Genomic DNA, 17,639 nt, shown 5'->3' on the forward strand with positions numbered 1-17,639 from the left:
TCTACACGTTTTCTATTGGAAATCTGGCGCCATCGTCTGGGACCATACAGGCACTGCACTGGTTGGTCTATAGGCCCTCGGAGATTTTACACAATTAAAGCAAATATTTAGGGCTTAGACACACAGTATCAGACAGCCACTTGGGGTTTCACGAATTATTAGTCACCACTTTGCTGAAAAATCACACCTGCAACTGTCACATTTTGCATTTTACTTTGTTGTGCTGCATCCTAATTTCGCCACACGCCATGAGTACATTAAAATGCAGCATTACAAGCAATGGCAATGGCACTGTGAGGAAACAAGTAGGCCGTTTTCCAATAGAAGCCTAATGCCATAAAAACAAAAACACTTTGAGGAAAGCTTTGGTGATTTTCAGCCCACTTTGTATCATGATCATCTCTGTAATAAAAAGCAGATGGACAGTGCTTACCTTGTGTATATGTTTTCTGCATCGAGTAATCCACGCAATCCAGCAAGTCCAGTCATAATTGTGAAGATGCCACAAATGATATGGAAAGGCCTTTAGGTCCAGATATGCAAGCTATAGCGACAGGAACATCCTGCCAGTCTAGTAGCATCACGGATGAAGTAGACTTCGAGTAGAGACTACTTCGAAGCCGCCCTCGAGCAACATCTGATCACTTCCTGTACAGAATGATTCGTTTTGCATCATTCTGGACCCGGAAGTGCTGGAATAAACTGCGGAGCTCTCGGTGCAGGAAAATATGAAGACAAGGTAAGGTTCCATCTGCATAATTACTGATATTAATGATACAAAGCGGGTTGAAAATACGCAATGCCTCCCTTTAATGGAACATAACCATTACAGTTTTTTATCAGTACATCATCTCCAAATAAAAAGATGCACCATGACAGAGTGACAAAATAGTAAGTGCTGAGGTAAGAAAATCATATTTTTTTGCCAACAAATATCTTAGACAAACACTTTAGGTTTGCCACCATGATCTACAAGACTGAGCAGCAATTACAGAAAAGAATGGGTACTTTGATTTTTTTTGTCCATCCCACCCCGCCCATTTCAAATTAATTAATACAGTATACTATAGGCCTAGCAAGATGCTGCCTACAAGCAACACACTGCCAACCCCTCTCACAAACAAACACATGTCAAATTCAACATAAAACCAAAGAGTCCAATACTAAATCAGAAGGAGGGTGATGGAGTCAGGGCAGCATTAGTATTCGTCTAGGTTATCTGCTTTGGGGACGGAAAGACCTCTGTCCTTCAGGACCTGCATCTTCACTTTCTCTGTCTCCTGCTTGGCTTGCTGCTGCAATCGCTGCTCCTCCAGAATCTCCTCTATCGAGACCTGCTGCAAGACTGTGTCGCATGGCTTATCCACATCCTACACACAGAGACAGACACAGACATTCATGTTTCACATGCTTGTAACACACTTTATACAACAGTGTGTGTGTGTGTATGTATATATATACTGTATATATATATATATATATATACACATATACACACACATACATATATATATACACATATACATATATATATATATATACATACTCCGGTGCATCAAATTTTAGAACAGCAAACTGATCTTTGTGGGTACTACTTTTATGGTTGCTCCTCTGACTGTATTTAACATTATTTGTTGCACTGCAATGGTGTAATGAGTCACGCATAAAGCACATGGCAAGGCGCCCGCACGCGCGCACACACCCACACACACGTTTCAAACTACCGTAGTCTAGAGACCTTCCATCCATCAGTCACTACTATGGAAACTGGTTGAAAACAGGGCCATGATGACGTAACCTTTTCTGGATGTACACAGTCTGTATTACTCAAATGATCCATTGTGACAAATCACTGCCTTAAAGCATGTGTAGTGTAGTGTACAGAGGGCACAAGTTACACTCGGGTAGATAAAAAAAAATCTATGAGTAACTTCAACATTAATCCCCATTGAGCCTCTTTCGCACCAGAATCTTCTAAACATGTTTTGTCGTTTATGCAGACATAATAACTGTACGTGCTAATTTCATTACTCAGACCCTATCCATTGAAATTGTACAAATCTCTATTCTCAGTAGCACCACAAGCAAAAGATATTGGTCTGTTCTAGTGCACTGGATGTATGTTGATGTGTTTTTGTGTTAAAACTGCCATTATGTGAGTGGGGGAAAAAAAGGTGTGGGAGAACATATATTTGAAATCAGAGTTCCCACCCAAACATATTAAATGGCGGACATGGACCGCTACATAAAGTGTTGATTATAAATTGTGTACAATAAATTATAAACTGTTGATGTTTACAAAAGTTCATAATAAACAATAATATGAAGATGACTGAATAATATGACTTGTGTAGTGTGTGTGTGTGTGTGTGTGTGTGTGTGTGTGTGTGTGTGTGTGTGTGTGTGTGTGTGTGTGTGTGTGTGTGTGTGTGTGTGTGTGTGTGTGTGTAAGCCTGTTTTAACCCCACCCCTCAAAGAATCAGAATTGAGAATCCTTAAGAACTGGAATCGACAATGTAGAATTGGAATTAGAATCATTGAAATCCAAACACTACCCAACCCTACACTATAATGGATGACACTATGCACAGTCAACCTCTGCATTTAGCGATTGTTGTTGCTTGGGTCTTGTGTGATGTTATTATAACCAAAGCTTATGACAAATTCCACAGCAGCTACAGGTGTGCTGCTCACCATAGTGTAACATACATCAGAGTTGAAGCACCATTACTGCATGCAACATTGGGGAATAACGCATCAGGGAAGAATAGGAAAAAAGGGGAAAAACAGTGAGTTCTGATTCTGAGCAATTTACTTATAATCACTCGATGAACAAAACTGGTCAAAATATAAGACATGTTATGTGTTATGTGGTTCATTTGAATTTCAAGGACTTTCAAGCACAAAAAAATTGCTATTTCCAAGGTATTCCAGTACTTGATTCCCCCACTCAAAATCAAAGCACTTCCAGGACCTTCTATGAACCCTGCTACATTCAACCTATATCATATACATTATGCTGCCTTGGTCATTTGGTTATGGGTGGGACCAGAAGTCTGTGCCACCAGGATACATTACTGTGCATTTCATGTATTGGATGAATCAAGTATGCCACATATACTATACAATGCACACACTCGTACACACACACACGCGCGCACACACACACACACACACACACACACACACACACACACACACACACACACACACACACACACACACACACACACACACACACAATAAATAAGGACTATCTCCACTTACTATCTCTCCAAGCAGAACAACATTCTCTCCTCTCACAATGAATATTCCTCTGGGGATGTCACCAAATTTCTTTCCCACATGGATGCGCTCAACTGTCTGATGAAAAACTAAATTGGCTAGGAGAGAAGAGATGGAGAAACAATGTAAACATTTAGATAAATAAAGACAGAAAAAAAGAAAAAATCTCTGGCTTATATAGGCTAGGTATATATATATATATAAGCCAGAGATTTTTTCTAAAAGCGTATTTCAAATGCTCACAAATATATATGCATTTGAAACAAATATATATTTGTGAGCATTTGAAATACGCTTTTAATAAGAAATAAGCTAATAATAAATGATCAGAAAACACTTTGGGATGTACTTTGCAGGCTCTAGTTAAGCTGAAGATAATATAATAGCCTGGTTAAGTGGAAGATAATAGCATAGTTAAGTGAAAGATAATCTAATAGCCTAGCTAAGGAGAAGATAATGCAATGAGGTATACCAAACTGATCAATGCTTCTGAGGTAACCGATCAGTGTTCTGCCATCCCGGAGCAGGACCAGGTGCTTCTCTGCAGGGTGCAAACAACACAAACCATGTTCAACAAAAGAAAACTACAGCAATAGCCAATCCAACAGTATGCATCAGATACAATGTTGCAACTTGTTAACGAGTGTTCAGGAAAACTCCTACTTACTGTCGATGTCGTCAATCAGGCTTGCTGTCCCTGGCACGTAGTTCATCTTGGGCTTGGTGAGTTTGTTTGCTTCGTATATCTATATTTTTTAACGTCAAGCCATGAATGTTTCAAAACATGTTTCTTTCCAGAAGAGCACAGGAAGTGAATTTATACACATAGGGGACAACTTCCTGTGGACCTTTAACCCTTTGAGCGCCGGCTGGTGGAAATCGCAATTAGCTAATCATCTATTTAGAGCCAGCCGATATAATGTATTTGATACATATAACGATATAACGTCGAAGGTAGTCATTTAGTTTGAGACTGGATATTATGTAGGTTATAGTGGAAAAAATAACATTTTCTATAGGGTTTCTCCTATTGGCTAAAGAAACAGATCTTCCAATGATGACGCACATGAAAAAGGAGGGTCCACCAAAGATTGAATATTAATACAAGATGAAGTTGTGGCTCGATAAAAAGAAAACAGCAGCATGTCCTCTTTTGAGAAGATTTGAGCGTCACTGTGGTGTCCAACACGAGAGCCCAAGGGGGAGGTTAGCCTTGTTAACAGTTAGCAAATTATTTGTTATCAAGCTAGTTGGCAAAGTTGAGAAATGCCCTGTGTAGAGTCAGTGGATGGAATGCTAATCAGGCTCAGCAGGGAGTCCGGGTCCGCCACCCTTCTCGTACTAGAAAATAGTGGCAGAGTGAGAGCTCTTTACCATTACCTCGTCGTTACTCCCCGTTAAAGAGACAGGGCACGATATGTCATTCAATAATTACCTGATCCCAATCACCATCGCTAGTACTGTAGAATAACGGCAACATTCTCTTTTGGGAGCAGCAGCTTGGAGCATTTGACTTGTCTGATAAGTAGTTTTTGTTTAAGGTTAGTTTTCTGTTATTGCAAATGACAAGACTGTTGCCGGGGAACGCGCCTAGTTGATGCATCATCATCAAATGCAGTCAAATCCCAAATCTGGCTGGCCCTCGGATTACAACTCGGAAAATAATACGGTGAACTGGAACACCATGGTGAGTGGCTGAATCCAGTATAAGATGGATTCTTGTGTTTGTTTGCTGTCTTTACGTTTGTTTTATTTCGAAAAGATTGCCTGAGTGTGTTCAGCAAAACATTGTTGCCCAGCTAGCCAGCACCGTGCTAGCTATACTGCTAACGCAACGTACTGAGCTAGCTGGCATTATGTAATAGTTAACCAGGAACCAGCTAGCTTAACTGTTGTTAAGAGTTCGTACTCAAGCCACGTTTATCCTAACGTGACAACATTGCTAATTGTGCTATGGCAAAGTACACTTTGATTTGTGGAACAAAATCTTTTTTCTCTCTTCAAATGTTCAACACGACCTATTTCCGCTTCCTAGTTAACATTTGCCAGCTTCATATATACGTCATCATATGATGGCAGAGCTGGTTCAACGTTACGACTGACCATCAAAATGAATTCATTTTTTCCCCTGGGACAGATTGTGACGTTGAGAGGATTGGCTTTGGAGTTTTGTGTGTTATGGACAACTGGCTTACAAATTAACAAGTTGCCTGCAATTTGTCTATATCCATTGTACTGTATATGTCATCGAGACTTGAGTGATATGTAATAAAATAATTAACTCTCCCATCTCTCCCATATGCTGTTATGTGCTCACAGGATGCTTCCCAGTATCCCGGCTACCCCTCAAACTACTGGTATCCCCAGTCTCATTCCACAGGACACTATGCAAGTACCTATCCCTCAGGGTCAGACGTGCAGCCACAGTACAACCCACAGGTACAGCCTTATGTCACGCATTTGCCCTCTAAATCTAAGGCTATATAAAGACATCCAATCCTTATCTTAAGTGCATTCACCCTTCCCTTAGCTGACCGCTTCTGTGTTGGAAACAAAAAATGGTCTCTCTCATGCAATCTTACACACACACACACACACACACACACACAAGCACAAGCACAAGCACAAGCACAAGCACATTTCTAATCACTCATCCCACTCTTTTGTGCCTTCCCATTTAGGCAATGCCTGGAGCATATTCCAACGGCCATGGTGTCTACAGCCCAGGGCAGGGTCAGTATTCAACAAGTACTTTCCATCCGTCCAACCCTTTCTACTGTGCTGACCCTCAGAGACCGGCCCCAGGTCCTTATCCCAGCCAGGCTTGTCCAGCAGAGCAGACCACTGGTGGCTCTGCACAGCCGCACTCTCAACCCCAACATCTTCACTATCCCGGTCCACACTGTCAAGGGGTAAGTTCTTTCAAACACATGCTGTGTGTGTGTGGCCACACATAGGAAAGCGTGGTTGGTGGATGTAATGGTACAATTGGTTGTCTCTGGTTGTGCTGCACTATAAGGAGTGATACTTGTGAATAGTAGTATAAATTGGGTTATTTTATCTATTTATTTGTGATAATTGAGTTTCATTTACATTAATTTAGCTATGCACCCCTCCACCATACATGTGCACACACACAACTAGAAAAATCTTATTTGTAATTTTTACATAACAAACCGTGGTCTCAGAACCCAAATGACCCCAACCCCCCAAAACTTAGACAAATTCTTCTGGAAATGCTACATACTGTTCTCCTTGCTCTGCTCACAGGGACCTGGATATCCTCCTGGATCATATCCTCACTACAGTGAAGGTGGTCATGCAATGCCTCCAAACCCCCCATACCCCACTGGCCAGTCTCTCCACCACAGACCCCAGGCTGAGGCTTGGGCACACTCTGGTGGGTATGTGCCCTCACAGCAGCAATGGCAGCCAGGCCAGCAGCAGCTGCCACAGAACCACTATGGAAATCCTGTCCGTCCCCAGCATCCTCCAGCATGGCCAGGAACTGGAACTGGCGCACCACCACCCTACCAACCTAAGGTATGAATCTGCCAATGCCACTGAAGTGCTCCAATTATTTGTGTGAATGTGGAATCTCGATTAAGTAAATTAAATGTGAAAAAGGCACATAGAAGACTGTTGAAATAAAAACATACTTTTGTACCCTTATAAAATAAAGTGCAAAACTATAGAGCCTGGTGTTGGCATGTTTATATAGGGTGCGTTTGGAAATAGCACTCTGAGCGCCCAGAACACACTCTGGCACAAACTGGACCGTTCATAAATTGGGAGTGCTGTTGGAATACAGCGTTCGGTTATTCAGTGCGCTACACTCTCGGAGTGGCAGAGTGCACTCTCGGCACTCCGTCTGAGGAGATGGAGCGTCAGAGTGGCAAGAGATGATGAACTGCTAAAATGGTTAAAAAACACCGGGGAAGAGAAGAGAACGGAGCTGAGAGCAGATGAGAGTGAGCTGTTTGTATGTGTAGCAGTTGGCTAACTGCTAGCCAGTAGCATGTGTTTCTAAAACTAATGACCCGTTTGTTAATTCACACAGAAAGAGCACACTCTGCCTCTTTGAACAGCCGCACACTCATTTTCGTGCAGAGCGTCAGATTGGATTTCCGAACGCACTCATAGGCTACAGTTACAAACAGTAGGCTTCTCATAGGCTACAGTTACATACAGTAGGCTTCTCATAGGCTACAGTTACATACAGTAGGCTTCTCATAGGCTACAGTTACATACAGTAGGCTTCTCATAGGCTACAGTTACATACAGTAGTTACATACAGTAACATAGAGTAGGCTGGTTGTTTCAATGTGACTTTTCAATACTGATAACACCAGAATGCATCAAGTGACTCATCAAGTCTGGCTGCACACAAAAATGTACACATTGCTATCAGATCTTTTGGAGGCCTTAAGTGCTGTGTCGATGGGCGGGGGGTGGTTCAGAAGTTAGAAAATGTTACTTTGTTCAATAAAAAATATGCAATTTCACCTAATTTTGGACTATTATTATTACCATAACTGTGTACAAACATTTGGAAAAGCCAGACCAAATAATAAACAAACACAGAAGACAAAACTTGCTAAACTAGTCCACCTGGGACCAACATTGATTTGACATAAATTTGGCTTAGGTGGTGCCCAAAATAGCTTGGGTGCTGTGCCTAAAGAGCACCTGGTAACCCTGAAAACTACATGTAATAGTCAGGCTTGCATTATGATTGGAAATCTGTAGCTTGTGCTGACTGAGCAGCATAAAATGTATCACCTTTATCACACTCAACATTTATGTTTTTTTTTTGTCTTTGTCAATCCAGATCCAGGACCAACAGCACCAGCGTGCCCCACAGGTGGGACCTAAACCCAGGCCAGCCCCATCGCCCAAACCCGCAGAGTTCAGTTCACCTCCCCAAATGTACAACAGAACAGGGAGAGCTGGGCTGACAGAGCCTAACCCTTCGCAGGGTGAGCCCCCACCCTCTGCTCCGGCGCAGGGCCAAGCTCCAGCTCCAGGCCTGGCCGGACCCCAGCCCCTGAGCGATAACCCCTGCCTAGCTAAGGTCCAGTATATCATGGCCAGAGTGCTAATGCTCCAGGAAGATGTGGATGAGTTTGTTGGCAAAAAATCAGACAAGAGTTACAGGTATCTGGAGGAACTGCTGACCAAGGAGCTGCTGGAGCTGGACTCTGTGGAGACCCAGGGACAGGAGAGCGTTAGGCAGGCCCGGAAGGAGGCCGTGCAGAGGATCCAGGCTATTCTGGACCGGCTAGAGAAGAAGGCCTTCTGAACCAGACTTATTTGTTGGTTCTGTGGGTCACCGAGTCTTGCTGATTTTTTTTTTCTTCTTCCAAATCTTCCACGGACACAATGAGGGTCTGGAGTTGTCCCATGGTGTAAATGCCTCTAGTAAATGGAATGGTCCAAGAATAAGTCAAAGCAATCAATGGAATCAGGACTTTCAAAGCATCATGCTGGTGTAAGACTATGAAAGTGATGCTCTGATTGTGATTGTGACTGATAGTTGTACATATCAGAGATCCGACTTCAGCCTCAGCAAGTAACTGTGTTGCCGACATAACCTGACACCTTGCTCAGCTTATCTTGTACGCTTATGCTTATGTCAGCATAATGAGCAGGACAGCCACTGGAAGATGATTCTAGTGTCACATTGCAACTCTTAGTGGTCTCTCTAACCTGTGATACAGATTAAGATGATCTTTGTGCTGTCCCTCAGGATTGTGGGATTTGTAGGTCAACTCATGCATTCCCTTAGCTGTGTCATTACACACCGCCACCCATTTGCACGGTCATGATCATGTTCATTATGTCACTTCCTGTTCTTCAAACACTGTTCTTCTCACCTACCTGCCAAGTACACAGTGTAGCCTGTAGTCGCTTAGTACCACGTCACTGCAGGAATAGGTGCAATGCTTTTCTTTTCAATTGTATTCCTAGTCCTGCATGTACTGTAATACTATCATAGATAATCACTGTTAAACTGGATACAGTCTTGACACCTCAATGTCCAAATTTGGGCCTAGATCGTAGCTGATTAGTGAAAAAACCCCTGAAGATCGCTGTCCCCGTTACTCCATCATGCGGAGGAAATTGCTTCCCAACTGCAGACCTACATATGAATGCCATGTTTTTCACTGTAGTAATTGGTGTTAGTACACACAAGGACAGTGTTCAGAATTACTTGAAAACCTTTTACACTAATTGTGTTATTTTTCTCTCTCCCTTTTTGAGCACTCTTGACTGTATATTACTAGGCGGGTAAAAGAGTTCAATCCATTGCTCTTACTGAAGGATAAAGGAAAGGATGTAATTTAAAGTTAAGGAAGTTTTATACACGAGGGCAGCTTATCACGGAATTTGAGTTGGTTATTAGTGGGAGTGGGACCTCTTTCTTAATGCAGATATCTTTATTATATCAAATCTAGTTTGAACCAAAAACACTTCTCAGCAAGTATTTTTTTTTTCAATTAATGCTTTATGTTGATTTAGAAAAAGAGAGTGCCATTATTTTGGGGGAAGCTTTTATTTTTATTATATAAATAATAATAAAAATAAGATGTCAAACTTTGCATGGAAGAAAAACATGCCATAGTCATTCATTTTCCTGTGCTGTTAATTTTCTGTGTTTAGATGCAACATCCTTGTACAGTTAGTTCAGCATCAACTCACAAATATATATTTGTAATATAAAATCTATGTAAAAATTAATCTTGATTACGAGAACAGGATCTTGCCTGTAGATGTTTCAGATGTAATGCATGTTTCCAACACAAGATGGGAATCTTTGCCTGACTAATATCGAATTACCACAAGAGTGAGAAATGACTTAGAAATAATTAAATGTCGGGATTTTTTTCCAACCTGTGGTGAAATGAGTTTTTTTATGCTTTATGACTATTTGTTGACCACATGACATAGGACTGCAAAGTCCTATATCGTGAAAGAAAAAACAAAACAGGAATTGAACTAAGATTAACTGTTTGCTCAATGTAATCAGAGGCTATAGTACTGAAATCTGCATATGTTATTTCTTAGAGGATGACTTGTTTTGTTTGTGGAGTTGAGATGCCTGCATGTGGCTGCACACACGCTCCCATCTCCTGTCAGCTAGTATTCAGATCTTTAAATAGACAGCTATTTTAATGCAAAAGCATAGCATGGCCGCCCTGAAGCCTTGTGGAACATGAGCTGGATTGGATTTGATTTGTGGGTCAACACTTGGGACACGCCTGAGACTAGAATACACCTGTTTGGTTCATTCTGCTCTGTTTGACGATGGTGGTTTGTGGACGACTTGGTTAGAGATCATTCTCTTGGAGATTCCTTATAAATATAGAGGGATAACATTTAAAACCCTCTCCTAAACTTGTTTTGGCAAAAGGTGACTACAAACAGCCAGCAGCCTTTTCAATTGGAATAGACTGCTGCTTCAGTTTGGAAAATATAATCACCGTCTCATCAGAGGTCTGCTTGAACCCAGTGAAGAAAAGGAAATGTCATATAGATCCAAGCTTCCTGCATCCTGGAATGATCAGCCGCCTCCTCGAAAAGTGGAAATTGACTTGAGTTCTCCTGGTTTGGCTGTGTTTGAACTGGAAAGACTACTGTTTACTGGCAAAGCCATCATCAGCCACGCGGATGAAGTGTGGCCAAAGCTTTTCATTGGAGACCAGTAAGTAGCCAATTGAGCATTCTTCTCAGGTGAAAACCCACAGGCTGGCTAACGAGTGAAGTACTGTGATGTCATTTAAAATCAGGTTTCAAATATTGTACCTGTGTTGTGATAGGAGGATTGGAGTGAGTCTAGTTTTGGACTAAGTCCATACTAAGTGAAAGAGGAACTGATCATATATCAGGATGGGTAACTCTAGATCCCTAAAGTTGCATTCCACATAAGGAACTTGCATAAACAGAGTTTCCCCTGATGATATTGATATGTTTCTCGTAATTCCTTACTGAGGCTTTTACAGAGGGATTTTGAAATAAACATACTACAGACTTGAAACCATGCCTCAAGTCTCTGTAGTAAGTTTATTTAAAATTGTCTTCTAAATTTCCAGCAAGTGTTGGATGGTCACAATCTCATATATATCATATTGCATGCATATGTTTAATTTTAAAGTAGCTGCCACACTGGATTATATCTAATAATGGATACTATCACTGGGTTATATCAAATAATGGATACTCTCAGTGAATTGGATTTTATTTATTGCAGAAAAAGTGCACAGAACCGGACTGATCTTTCCAACCATGGCATCACTCACATCCTGAATGCAGCTCACAGTGAACGGCAAGGAAAGCCAGATATATATGAGGCCTTGAACATCACCTACATGGGCATAGACGCTCGTGACTCCTGTGACTTTGACATGAGCGTTCGCTTCCAGACCGCAGCAGACTTCATCCACAGAGCTCTCAGTGGAGGAGGTGAGGGGGCGAAGAGAACGACTGTAAATTCGTTTTTGATGGCTAAGCCTTACACCATTTCAGAAATGTATGTTAGAGGTTAAGCATTCACAAGAAGCTCTCTACGTCACCATGGTGATGAATTGTATGTTTCTGAGAAAGTGCTGCAGCCCATATTTAGTCTACATAATTATGTTGATAGTTTTGCACTTTTCTAATCCGCCCTCTCTCTTTTTCTCAGGCAAAGTCCTGGTGCATTGCCACGTAGGAGTGAGCCGTTCTGCCACCCTGGTCCTGGCCTATCTGATGCTGAAGCAGAACCTGACCCTCGTAGAGGCCATTTGTGCTGTGAAAGACAACCGGGGTGTTATCCCTAATCGAGGGTTCCTTCGACAACTTATCAAACTGGATGGCCAACTCTTCGGTGGCCATCATTAAACCTCCCTGATCAGGGCAGCAGACAGGGAGGGGAGCAGATTCTGGATGACCCATCATGACCTTGTAAGCTTGACCATGAGACAAATTCGTCTCAGAAAAGCACTTCTCATTTAGCACTTCTTCCACGATCAATAGGTCCAGATAACATTCTGAGACACCTTGATATATTAGATTAGATCAGATCAGCGTTGATACTGTAATAGAGAATGAAGAGAAATACTGTATTTGGAAAACCTTTTTTCATTTTTTTCCTTTGCACTCCGTTGTCAATTAAAATGAAAGGAGATGACATTCTATAAAGTTTCATGGTATTTTTCTACTCCCCCATTTAAACATAGGGTTAAATCTTGAGGGAAAAATGCATTACTGTAAATGATAACTTGCTATTTATATTATGTCCTTTTTATTTGCAGCACCCTTGATTTTGATGAATTCAAAGCTTTCTAAGGTGCAATCTGTAAATGGGAAGAGGATAATCCAGCAGAATCTGGTGCAATGCCATTGTGTTATTGTGATTGGAACGTGAATAAGTATGATACAGTATGGACTAGATTAGAGATGGGTATTAGAGATAATTTGTTTATTTAAATGTATTGGTCGGTCCACAAAAAGTTCACCACCATTTAGCGTACACAGTTTTCACTCTAGGAGGCTGAAGTTTGGCATGGAGGTCAAGTGTGTGCGTGTGTGTAAAGGTGTGTTTGTGTACATGCCAATTGGTTAAAAGGGGGCGGTGGGGGGAAGCAATTTTGAAATGCAGGATAGGCAGTGGTGTAATATTAAACAAAAATAAATGTTCTGCACACTTGGATCCATGCAAGTATCTTTACTGAGTAACAAGCTTTCAGTTTACATGACCTTCATGAGGGGAAAAGTTACAACACAATAGACCCTTCTCACGGGGGCCATTTTGTGTCGAAAAGGCAGGGTACACGCAGGTGCAAGCAAAACACTGATGGGGGTTTCAAACTTACATGATCGGAATTTGGAAACCCTCATTAGTGTTTTGCTTGCACCTGTGTTTATTCTGCCTTTTCGACACAAAATGGCCCCCGTGAAAAGGGTCTAACACAGTCCATTCATGAAGACCAGTGCAATCAGTACAATTAGTAAAACTATTTACACCTGTGCTGTGTTCCTCTTGCTCAGATGGCAACTTGGGAAATGTAGTGCAGCATAAGCTCAGTGTAAACTAGAGGAGCTGGCGTGCTCTGTCGTGTGTGTCTGTTCGTCTGTATCCGAGGTGCTCTTGGTAAGGGGAACAATTGAACAAAATAGTGCCAGAGGCCACTTACTTGTAGAGGTGGTGGTCTCAAACGCGTCCAAGGCGGCACTCGTTGAGAGAGATAAAAGGAAGGAAAATAGAAAAGTAGGAAAAAAGTAATTGCCTACGCGTTTCGGCACAATGGCCTTCGTCAGGGCAGGCCACCACCTCTACAAGTAAGTGCCCTCTGGCACTATTTTGTTATAAGCTCAGTGTAGTTCTAGATGCACAGACATAGATCTACATAGGTCTACATCATGAGTGTGAAAGCTCAAGCACAGTGTAAAAGAAAGACAGGGTAATAATACAAATATTACTTAACATATACATTTACATTTACATTAAGGGAGAAAGAGACTGCACAAACATCAGGGAGGCCGTCATAAAGTGCAGTTCCTAAAGCCCTATTGATTCTACAACAGGTAAATCTCACAAAAACGCCATTATAACATGACACTCATATCAAAATCAACATTTAAACACCTAGGATGTAGAGAGCCTAGTAGTGTATGTATCCAAAATAGTTCCCTTTGACGCAGCCTTTTATCAATGTCTCCTCCTCTTGGCAATTGTACTTGCTCAATACCCTGAAAGCGAAGGGAAGAAATGGGGTGAGAGCAACACGTAAAGGGACAGGCAACAGGGTAGTTGGGATCAGCACGTCTGATTGAACTTTTATGTTTCACTAATCCTCTGTTTAAGACAATGTGTGGTTTTACCCACATGCACCTTGTCACAGGGGCATTTTAGTATATAAATCACATTCTTAGTGTTACATGTAATGAAACCCCTCACTGGGTAACATTTCCCGGAACCGGGGTGTTTATGCAATATGGGTATTATTACATTGGCCACAATTGCCACATGGATAGTTGCCATTCATACTACGTCACAATTGCTCGAGTGACATCACTGATTACATCAAAAACTGCCTGAGTGAGATCACTGTTGCTCGAGTGACATCACTAATGACATCACAATTGCTCAAGTGACATCACTGATGACATCACAAACATGACAGACACCACTTAGCCAATTTTAACTAAAGAAGATAAATCACATTCTTAGTGTTACATGTAATGAAACCCCTCACCGGGTAACATTTCCCAGACCTGGGGTGTTTGAAATCACACTTTATGGCTATTATTACATTGGGCACAATTGCCACATGGATAGTTGCCATTTCTCAGAGGTGCCAGGAGGGGCTGTTTTGGGGCAGATACTGGCCCTGACCACCCTGTTACGGACGTTAGGGTCCAGTCTATATACAAACAGTGGTGGCTCTCTAAATTTGTTATTAAGAGAAGGGTCATCACAGATAAGATGCCAGTGTTTCACGATAGTTTTTTTTACCATAGGAGTTAGAGGAATAGGTTGTAATACATGAGACAGAAAACTTCGCTAACACTTTATAATAACGTTCAGTCGTAAGTCATTTATAAGCCTTTAGTTAATGATGAACTAACCATTTACAAAACATGAATATACATCTGTAGATGATTAGTAAATGTTATGTTAACATATACAAATGTGTTGTAAGTCATCTATAAACCTTTAGTAAATGAAGTGTTCCTCACCTGTTATAAATTATGTGTAAATAATTTACAATGCTTTCTGCATCCCCTAATCTAAAGTGTAAACCATTCATGACACATAAATGTGTTACATACAAGGGGGTAGCTCTGTTTGTCAAAATTGAAGCCAATGCGGAAGTGTCCTCTTTGCCTGCAGGGGGCGACCCATTGGTTTGTGGACTTCTGTTTTGAAGTCGAAATAATGCAACTTTAAAGGGATAGTTCAGTTTGTTTGAAGTTGGGTCCTATGAGGTACTCTCATACAGTCAGTGTACTGGGTAAAACACTCTGGATGCATCGCGCACCGAGAGAGGAGAACTGCACTCCAGCTGCAGCAGGCACAGAGAGCTGTCTGCTGAGTGTGAAGGGGGCCATGAGCAAAAACGTAAAAAACAACAGAAAAAATACATTAAATGCTTCCATACTGCTCACCTGGCGTAATCTAAGTCTCCACAAGCCCTGAGATGCCAAGTTGACTTGAAAAGATTTGTAGACTTGTATACCCTGTTTTTAGCTGAAATCATCACTGGAGCTAGCAGCTGAAATTACAACTAGGGTACAACCTTGCTATAGTGACGATTTTAGCTAAAAGCAGGGTGTAAATTACATATTTTCAAGTCAACTTGGCATCTCAGGGCTTGTGGAGACTTGCATTATGCCAGGTGAGCAGTATGGAAGCACTTTATGTATTTTTTCTGTTGTTTTTTACGTTTTTGCTCATGGCCCCCTTCACACTCAGCAGACAGCTCTCTGTGCCTGCCACAGCTGGAGTGCAGTTCTCCTATCTCGGTGCACGATGCGTCCAGAGTGCTTTACCCAGTGCACTGACTGTATGAGAGTACCTCATAGGACCCAACTTCAAACAAACATAACTATCCCTTTAGTGCACTTCCGCATTGGCTTCAATTTTGACAGCGCTACCGCCTTGTACTGTATGTAACACATTTATGTGTGATGAATAGTTTACACTTTAGATTAGGGGATGCAGAAAGCCTTGTAAATTAATTGTAAATTATTTACACATCATTTATAACAGGTGAGAAACACTTTATTTACTAAAAGTTTATAGATGACAACGCATTTGTGATATGTTAACATAGCATTTACGAATCATCTACAAATGTATATTCATGTTTTGTAAGTGATTAGTTCATCATTAACTAAAGGCTTATAAATGACTTACGACTGAACGTTATTAAAGTGTTACCAAAACTTCTTATGCTTTTTTACAATAGGTCAGACCATGGTGTTGTAGAGCAATATTGTATGCCTCATCAATACAATGAGAGTAGCCCCTGGCCAAGAAGCGTTGATCATATCAATAGCACTCTCAATTAAATTCTCAGTCAAATGGCGTATAATATATGTCGGCTATGTTGAGCAACTGTTTATCTTCAATGAGAACAGAAATCCCTTTCATTGCAATATCATCAGATAGCTTGTTGACATTCTGTGTCTTGACCTTTTAAAGGGCCTCAAACAGAGGTTAATGAGTTTGCCACTTGTCTCAATGCTATGAGTCCAGACTTAAACACCTCACACAGACTTTTACACCTCCCTTTACCAGAAGGAGACTGACTGTACATCCTTCCTTCTGGCTAGTAGCTCACATCCCAAGCAAGGTACTTAAACATGGACTACCTAAGAGCCAATTCTATAGGCTTAGACGTATTCGACCGAGAATTTCATTGATATTAATTATGAAACATTGCTTCTTGGCCAGGGGCTACTCCCCTGACTGTATTGATGAGGAGTACAATATTGCTCTCTACACCATGGTCTGACCTATTGAAAAGGAGTGTAAAAAAGGATTTCTGTCTGTGTTGCCCCTACCATTCTACAGGCCTAGCGGGCCCGCCAGGCCAACGACGCCCCCGCCAGGCCAGAAAAGAAATTGCCAAAAAGATGTTTAAAAAAAGAAAGAAAATCTATTTATTTTCTGCTCTCCCCAAAATTGTAATAAACCTTTATGGCATATTATTAAAATACAACAATACTGGTGTTGACAGTAATAGAAGATGCCAAATCATTCAAAACAAGCATTTTGCTTTGCATTGTGCCAGCGTGCAGCGCTGTTCCAAAACGTGTCAATGTGTGTCATTGCCTTGGAAACGCACATCCCATAATACAACTGTTCACATCGCATCCCATAATAGTATGATGATACTTGGGATGCCATTGCGACCATAGATGTGAACAGGTTAGCAAAAAGTTTAGCGTCGCCAGTGAGGGCCCGCACCGTTGCGGTCAGGGTACGTTTCAAAATCCCTCCAGGCCTGAACATTTTTCTAGGGGAAACACAGTAACCTATACCTCTAACTCAACACACACACACACACACACACACACACACACACACACACACACACACACACACACACACACACACACACACACACTACTGTATATAATCACACAAACTGAGAAATTAAGGGGGTTCTCTCTGGTAAATCATGTGACTGTTCAAGTTTCCATTTTGACTACAGCTTTTACCACAGACAGCAATTAAATGCTTACTCTCCTGTGTGGACTAACATATGGCTCTCCAAGACATGTTTATAACCAAAACTTTTACCACAGAATGGGCAATTAAATGGCTTCTCTCCTGTATGAACTCTCATATGGCTCTCCATTAC

The 17,639-nt window shown here is 41.4% G+C and overlaps 3 protein-coding genes across 3 annotated transcripts; 2 read left to right on the top strand and 1 right to left on the bottom strand.

Moving 5' to 3' along the window:
• Positions 1-298: 298 nt before the first annotated feature.
• LOC310783447 (U6 snRNA-associated Sm-like protein LSm1) lies at positions 299-4,091 on the bottom strand. The gene is made up of 4 exons (XM_083644313.1): positions 3,953-4,091; positions 3,758-3,826; positions 3,268-3,383; positions 299-1,370 (listed from the first exon to the last, which is right to left on the bottom strand). Exons 1-4 carry the CDS (start codon positions 3,996-3,998, stop codon positions 1,200-1,202), a joined length of 402 nt encoding a protein of 133 aa, XP_083500439.1. The 5' UTR covers positions 3,999-4,091; the 3' UTR covers positions 299-1,199.
• A 672-nt stretch (positions 4,092-4,763) lies between these two features.
• On the top strand, positions 4,764-8,587 carry LOC310783872 (BAG family molecular chaperone regulator 4-like; the record flags this gene model as incomplete). Its single annotated transcript, XM_083644773.1, has 5 exons — positions 4,764-4,972; positions 5,605-5,724; positions 5,967-6,197; positions 6,556-6,828; positions 8,117-8,587. Exons 1-5 carry the CDS (start codon positions 4,883-4,885, stop codon positions 8,585-8,587), a joined length of 1,185 nt encoding a protein of 394 aa, XP_083500899.1. The 5' UTR covers positions 4,764-4,882.
• A 2,224-nt stretch (positions 8,588-10,811) lies between these two features.
• On the top strand, positions 10,812-12,165 carry LOC310783991 (dual specificity protein phosphatase 26-like; the record flags this gene model as incomplete). The annotated part of the gene is made up of 3 exons (XM_083644937.1): positions 10,812-10,990; positions 11,537-11,748; positions 11,969-12,165. The coding sequence occupies 3 exons, from the start codon at positions 10,812-10,814 to the stop codon at positions 12,163-12,165; spliced, it is 588 nt and encodes a 195-aa protein (XP_083501063.1).
• Positions 12,166-17,639: the final 5,474 nt, after the last annotated feature.

The sequence above is a fragment of the Poromitra crassiceps genome (genome assembly GCF_964638095.1).
Source record: "Poromitra crassiceps genome assembly, chromosome: 10".
NCBI lineage: Eukaryota > Metazoa > Chordata > Actinopteri > Beryciformes > Melamphaidae > Poromitra > Poromitra crassiceps.

Excerpts from the sequence above, each read along its gene's own strand:
- LOC310783447 (XM_083644313.1), bottom strand. The coding sequence starts at position 3,998 with ATGAACTACGTGCCAGGGACAGCAAGCCTGATTGACGACATCGACA. Across the intron at positions 3,827-3,952 it reads CCTGATTGACGACATCGACA|AGAAGCACCTGGTCCTGCTC; the intron begins GTAAGTAGGAGT and ends TGCACCCTGCAG. Across the intron at positions 3,384-3,757 it reads CAGAAGCATTGATCAGTTTG|CCAATTTAGTTTTTCATCAG; the intron begins GTATACCTCATT and ends CTTCTCTCCTAG.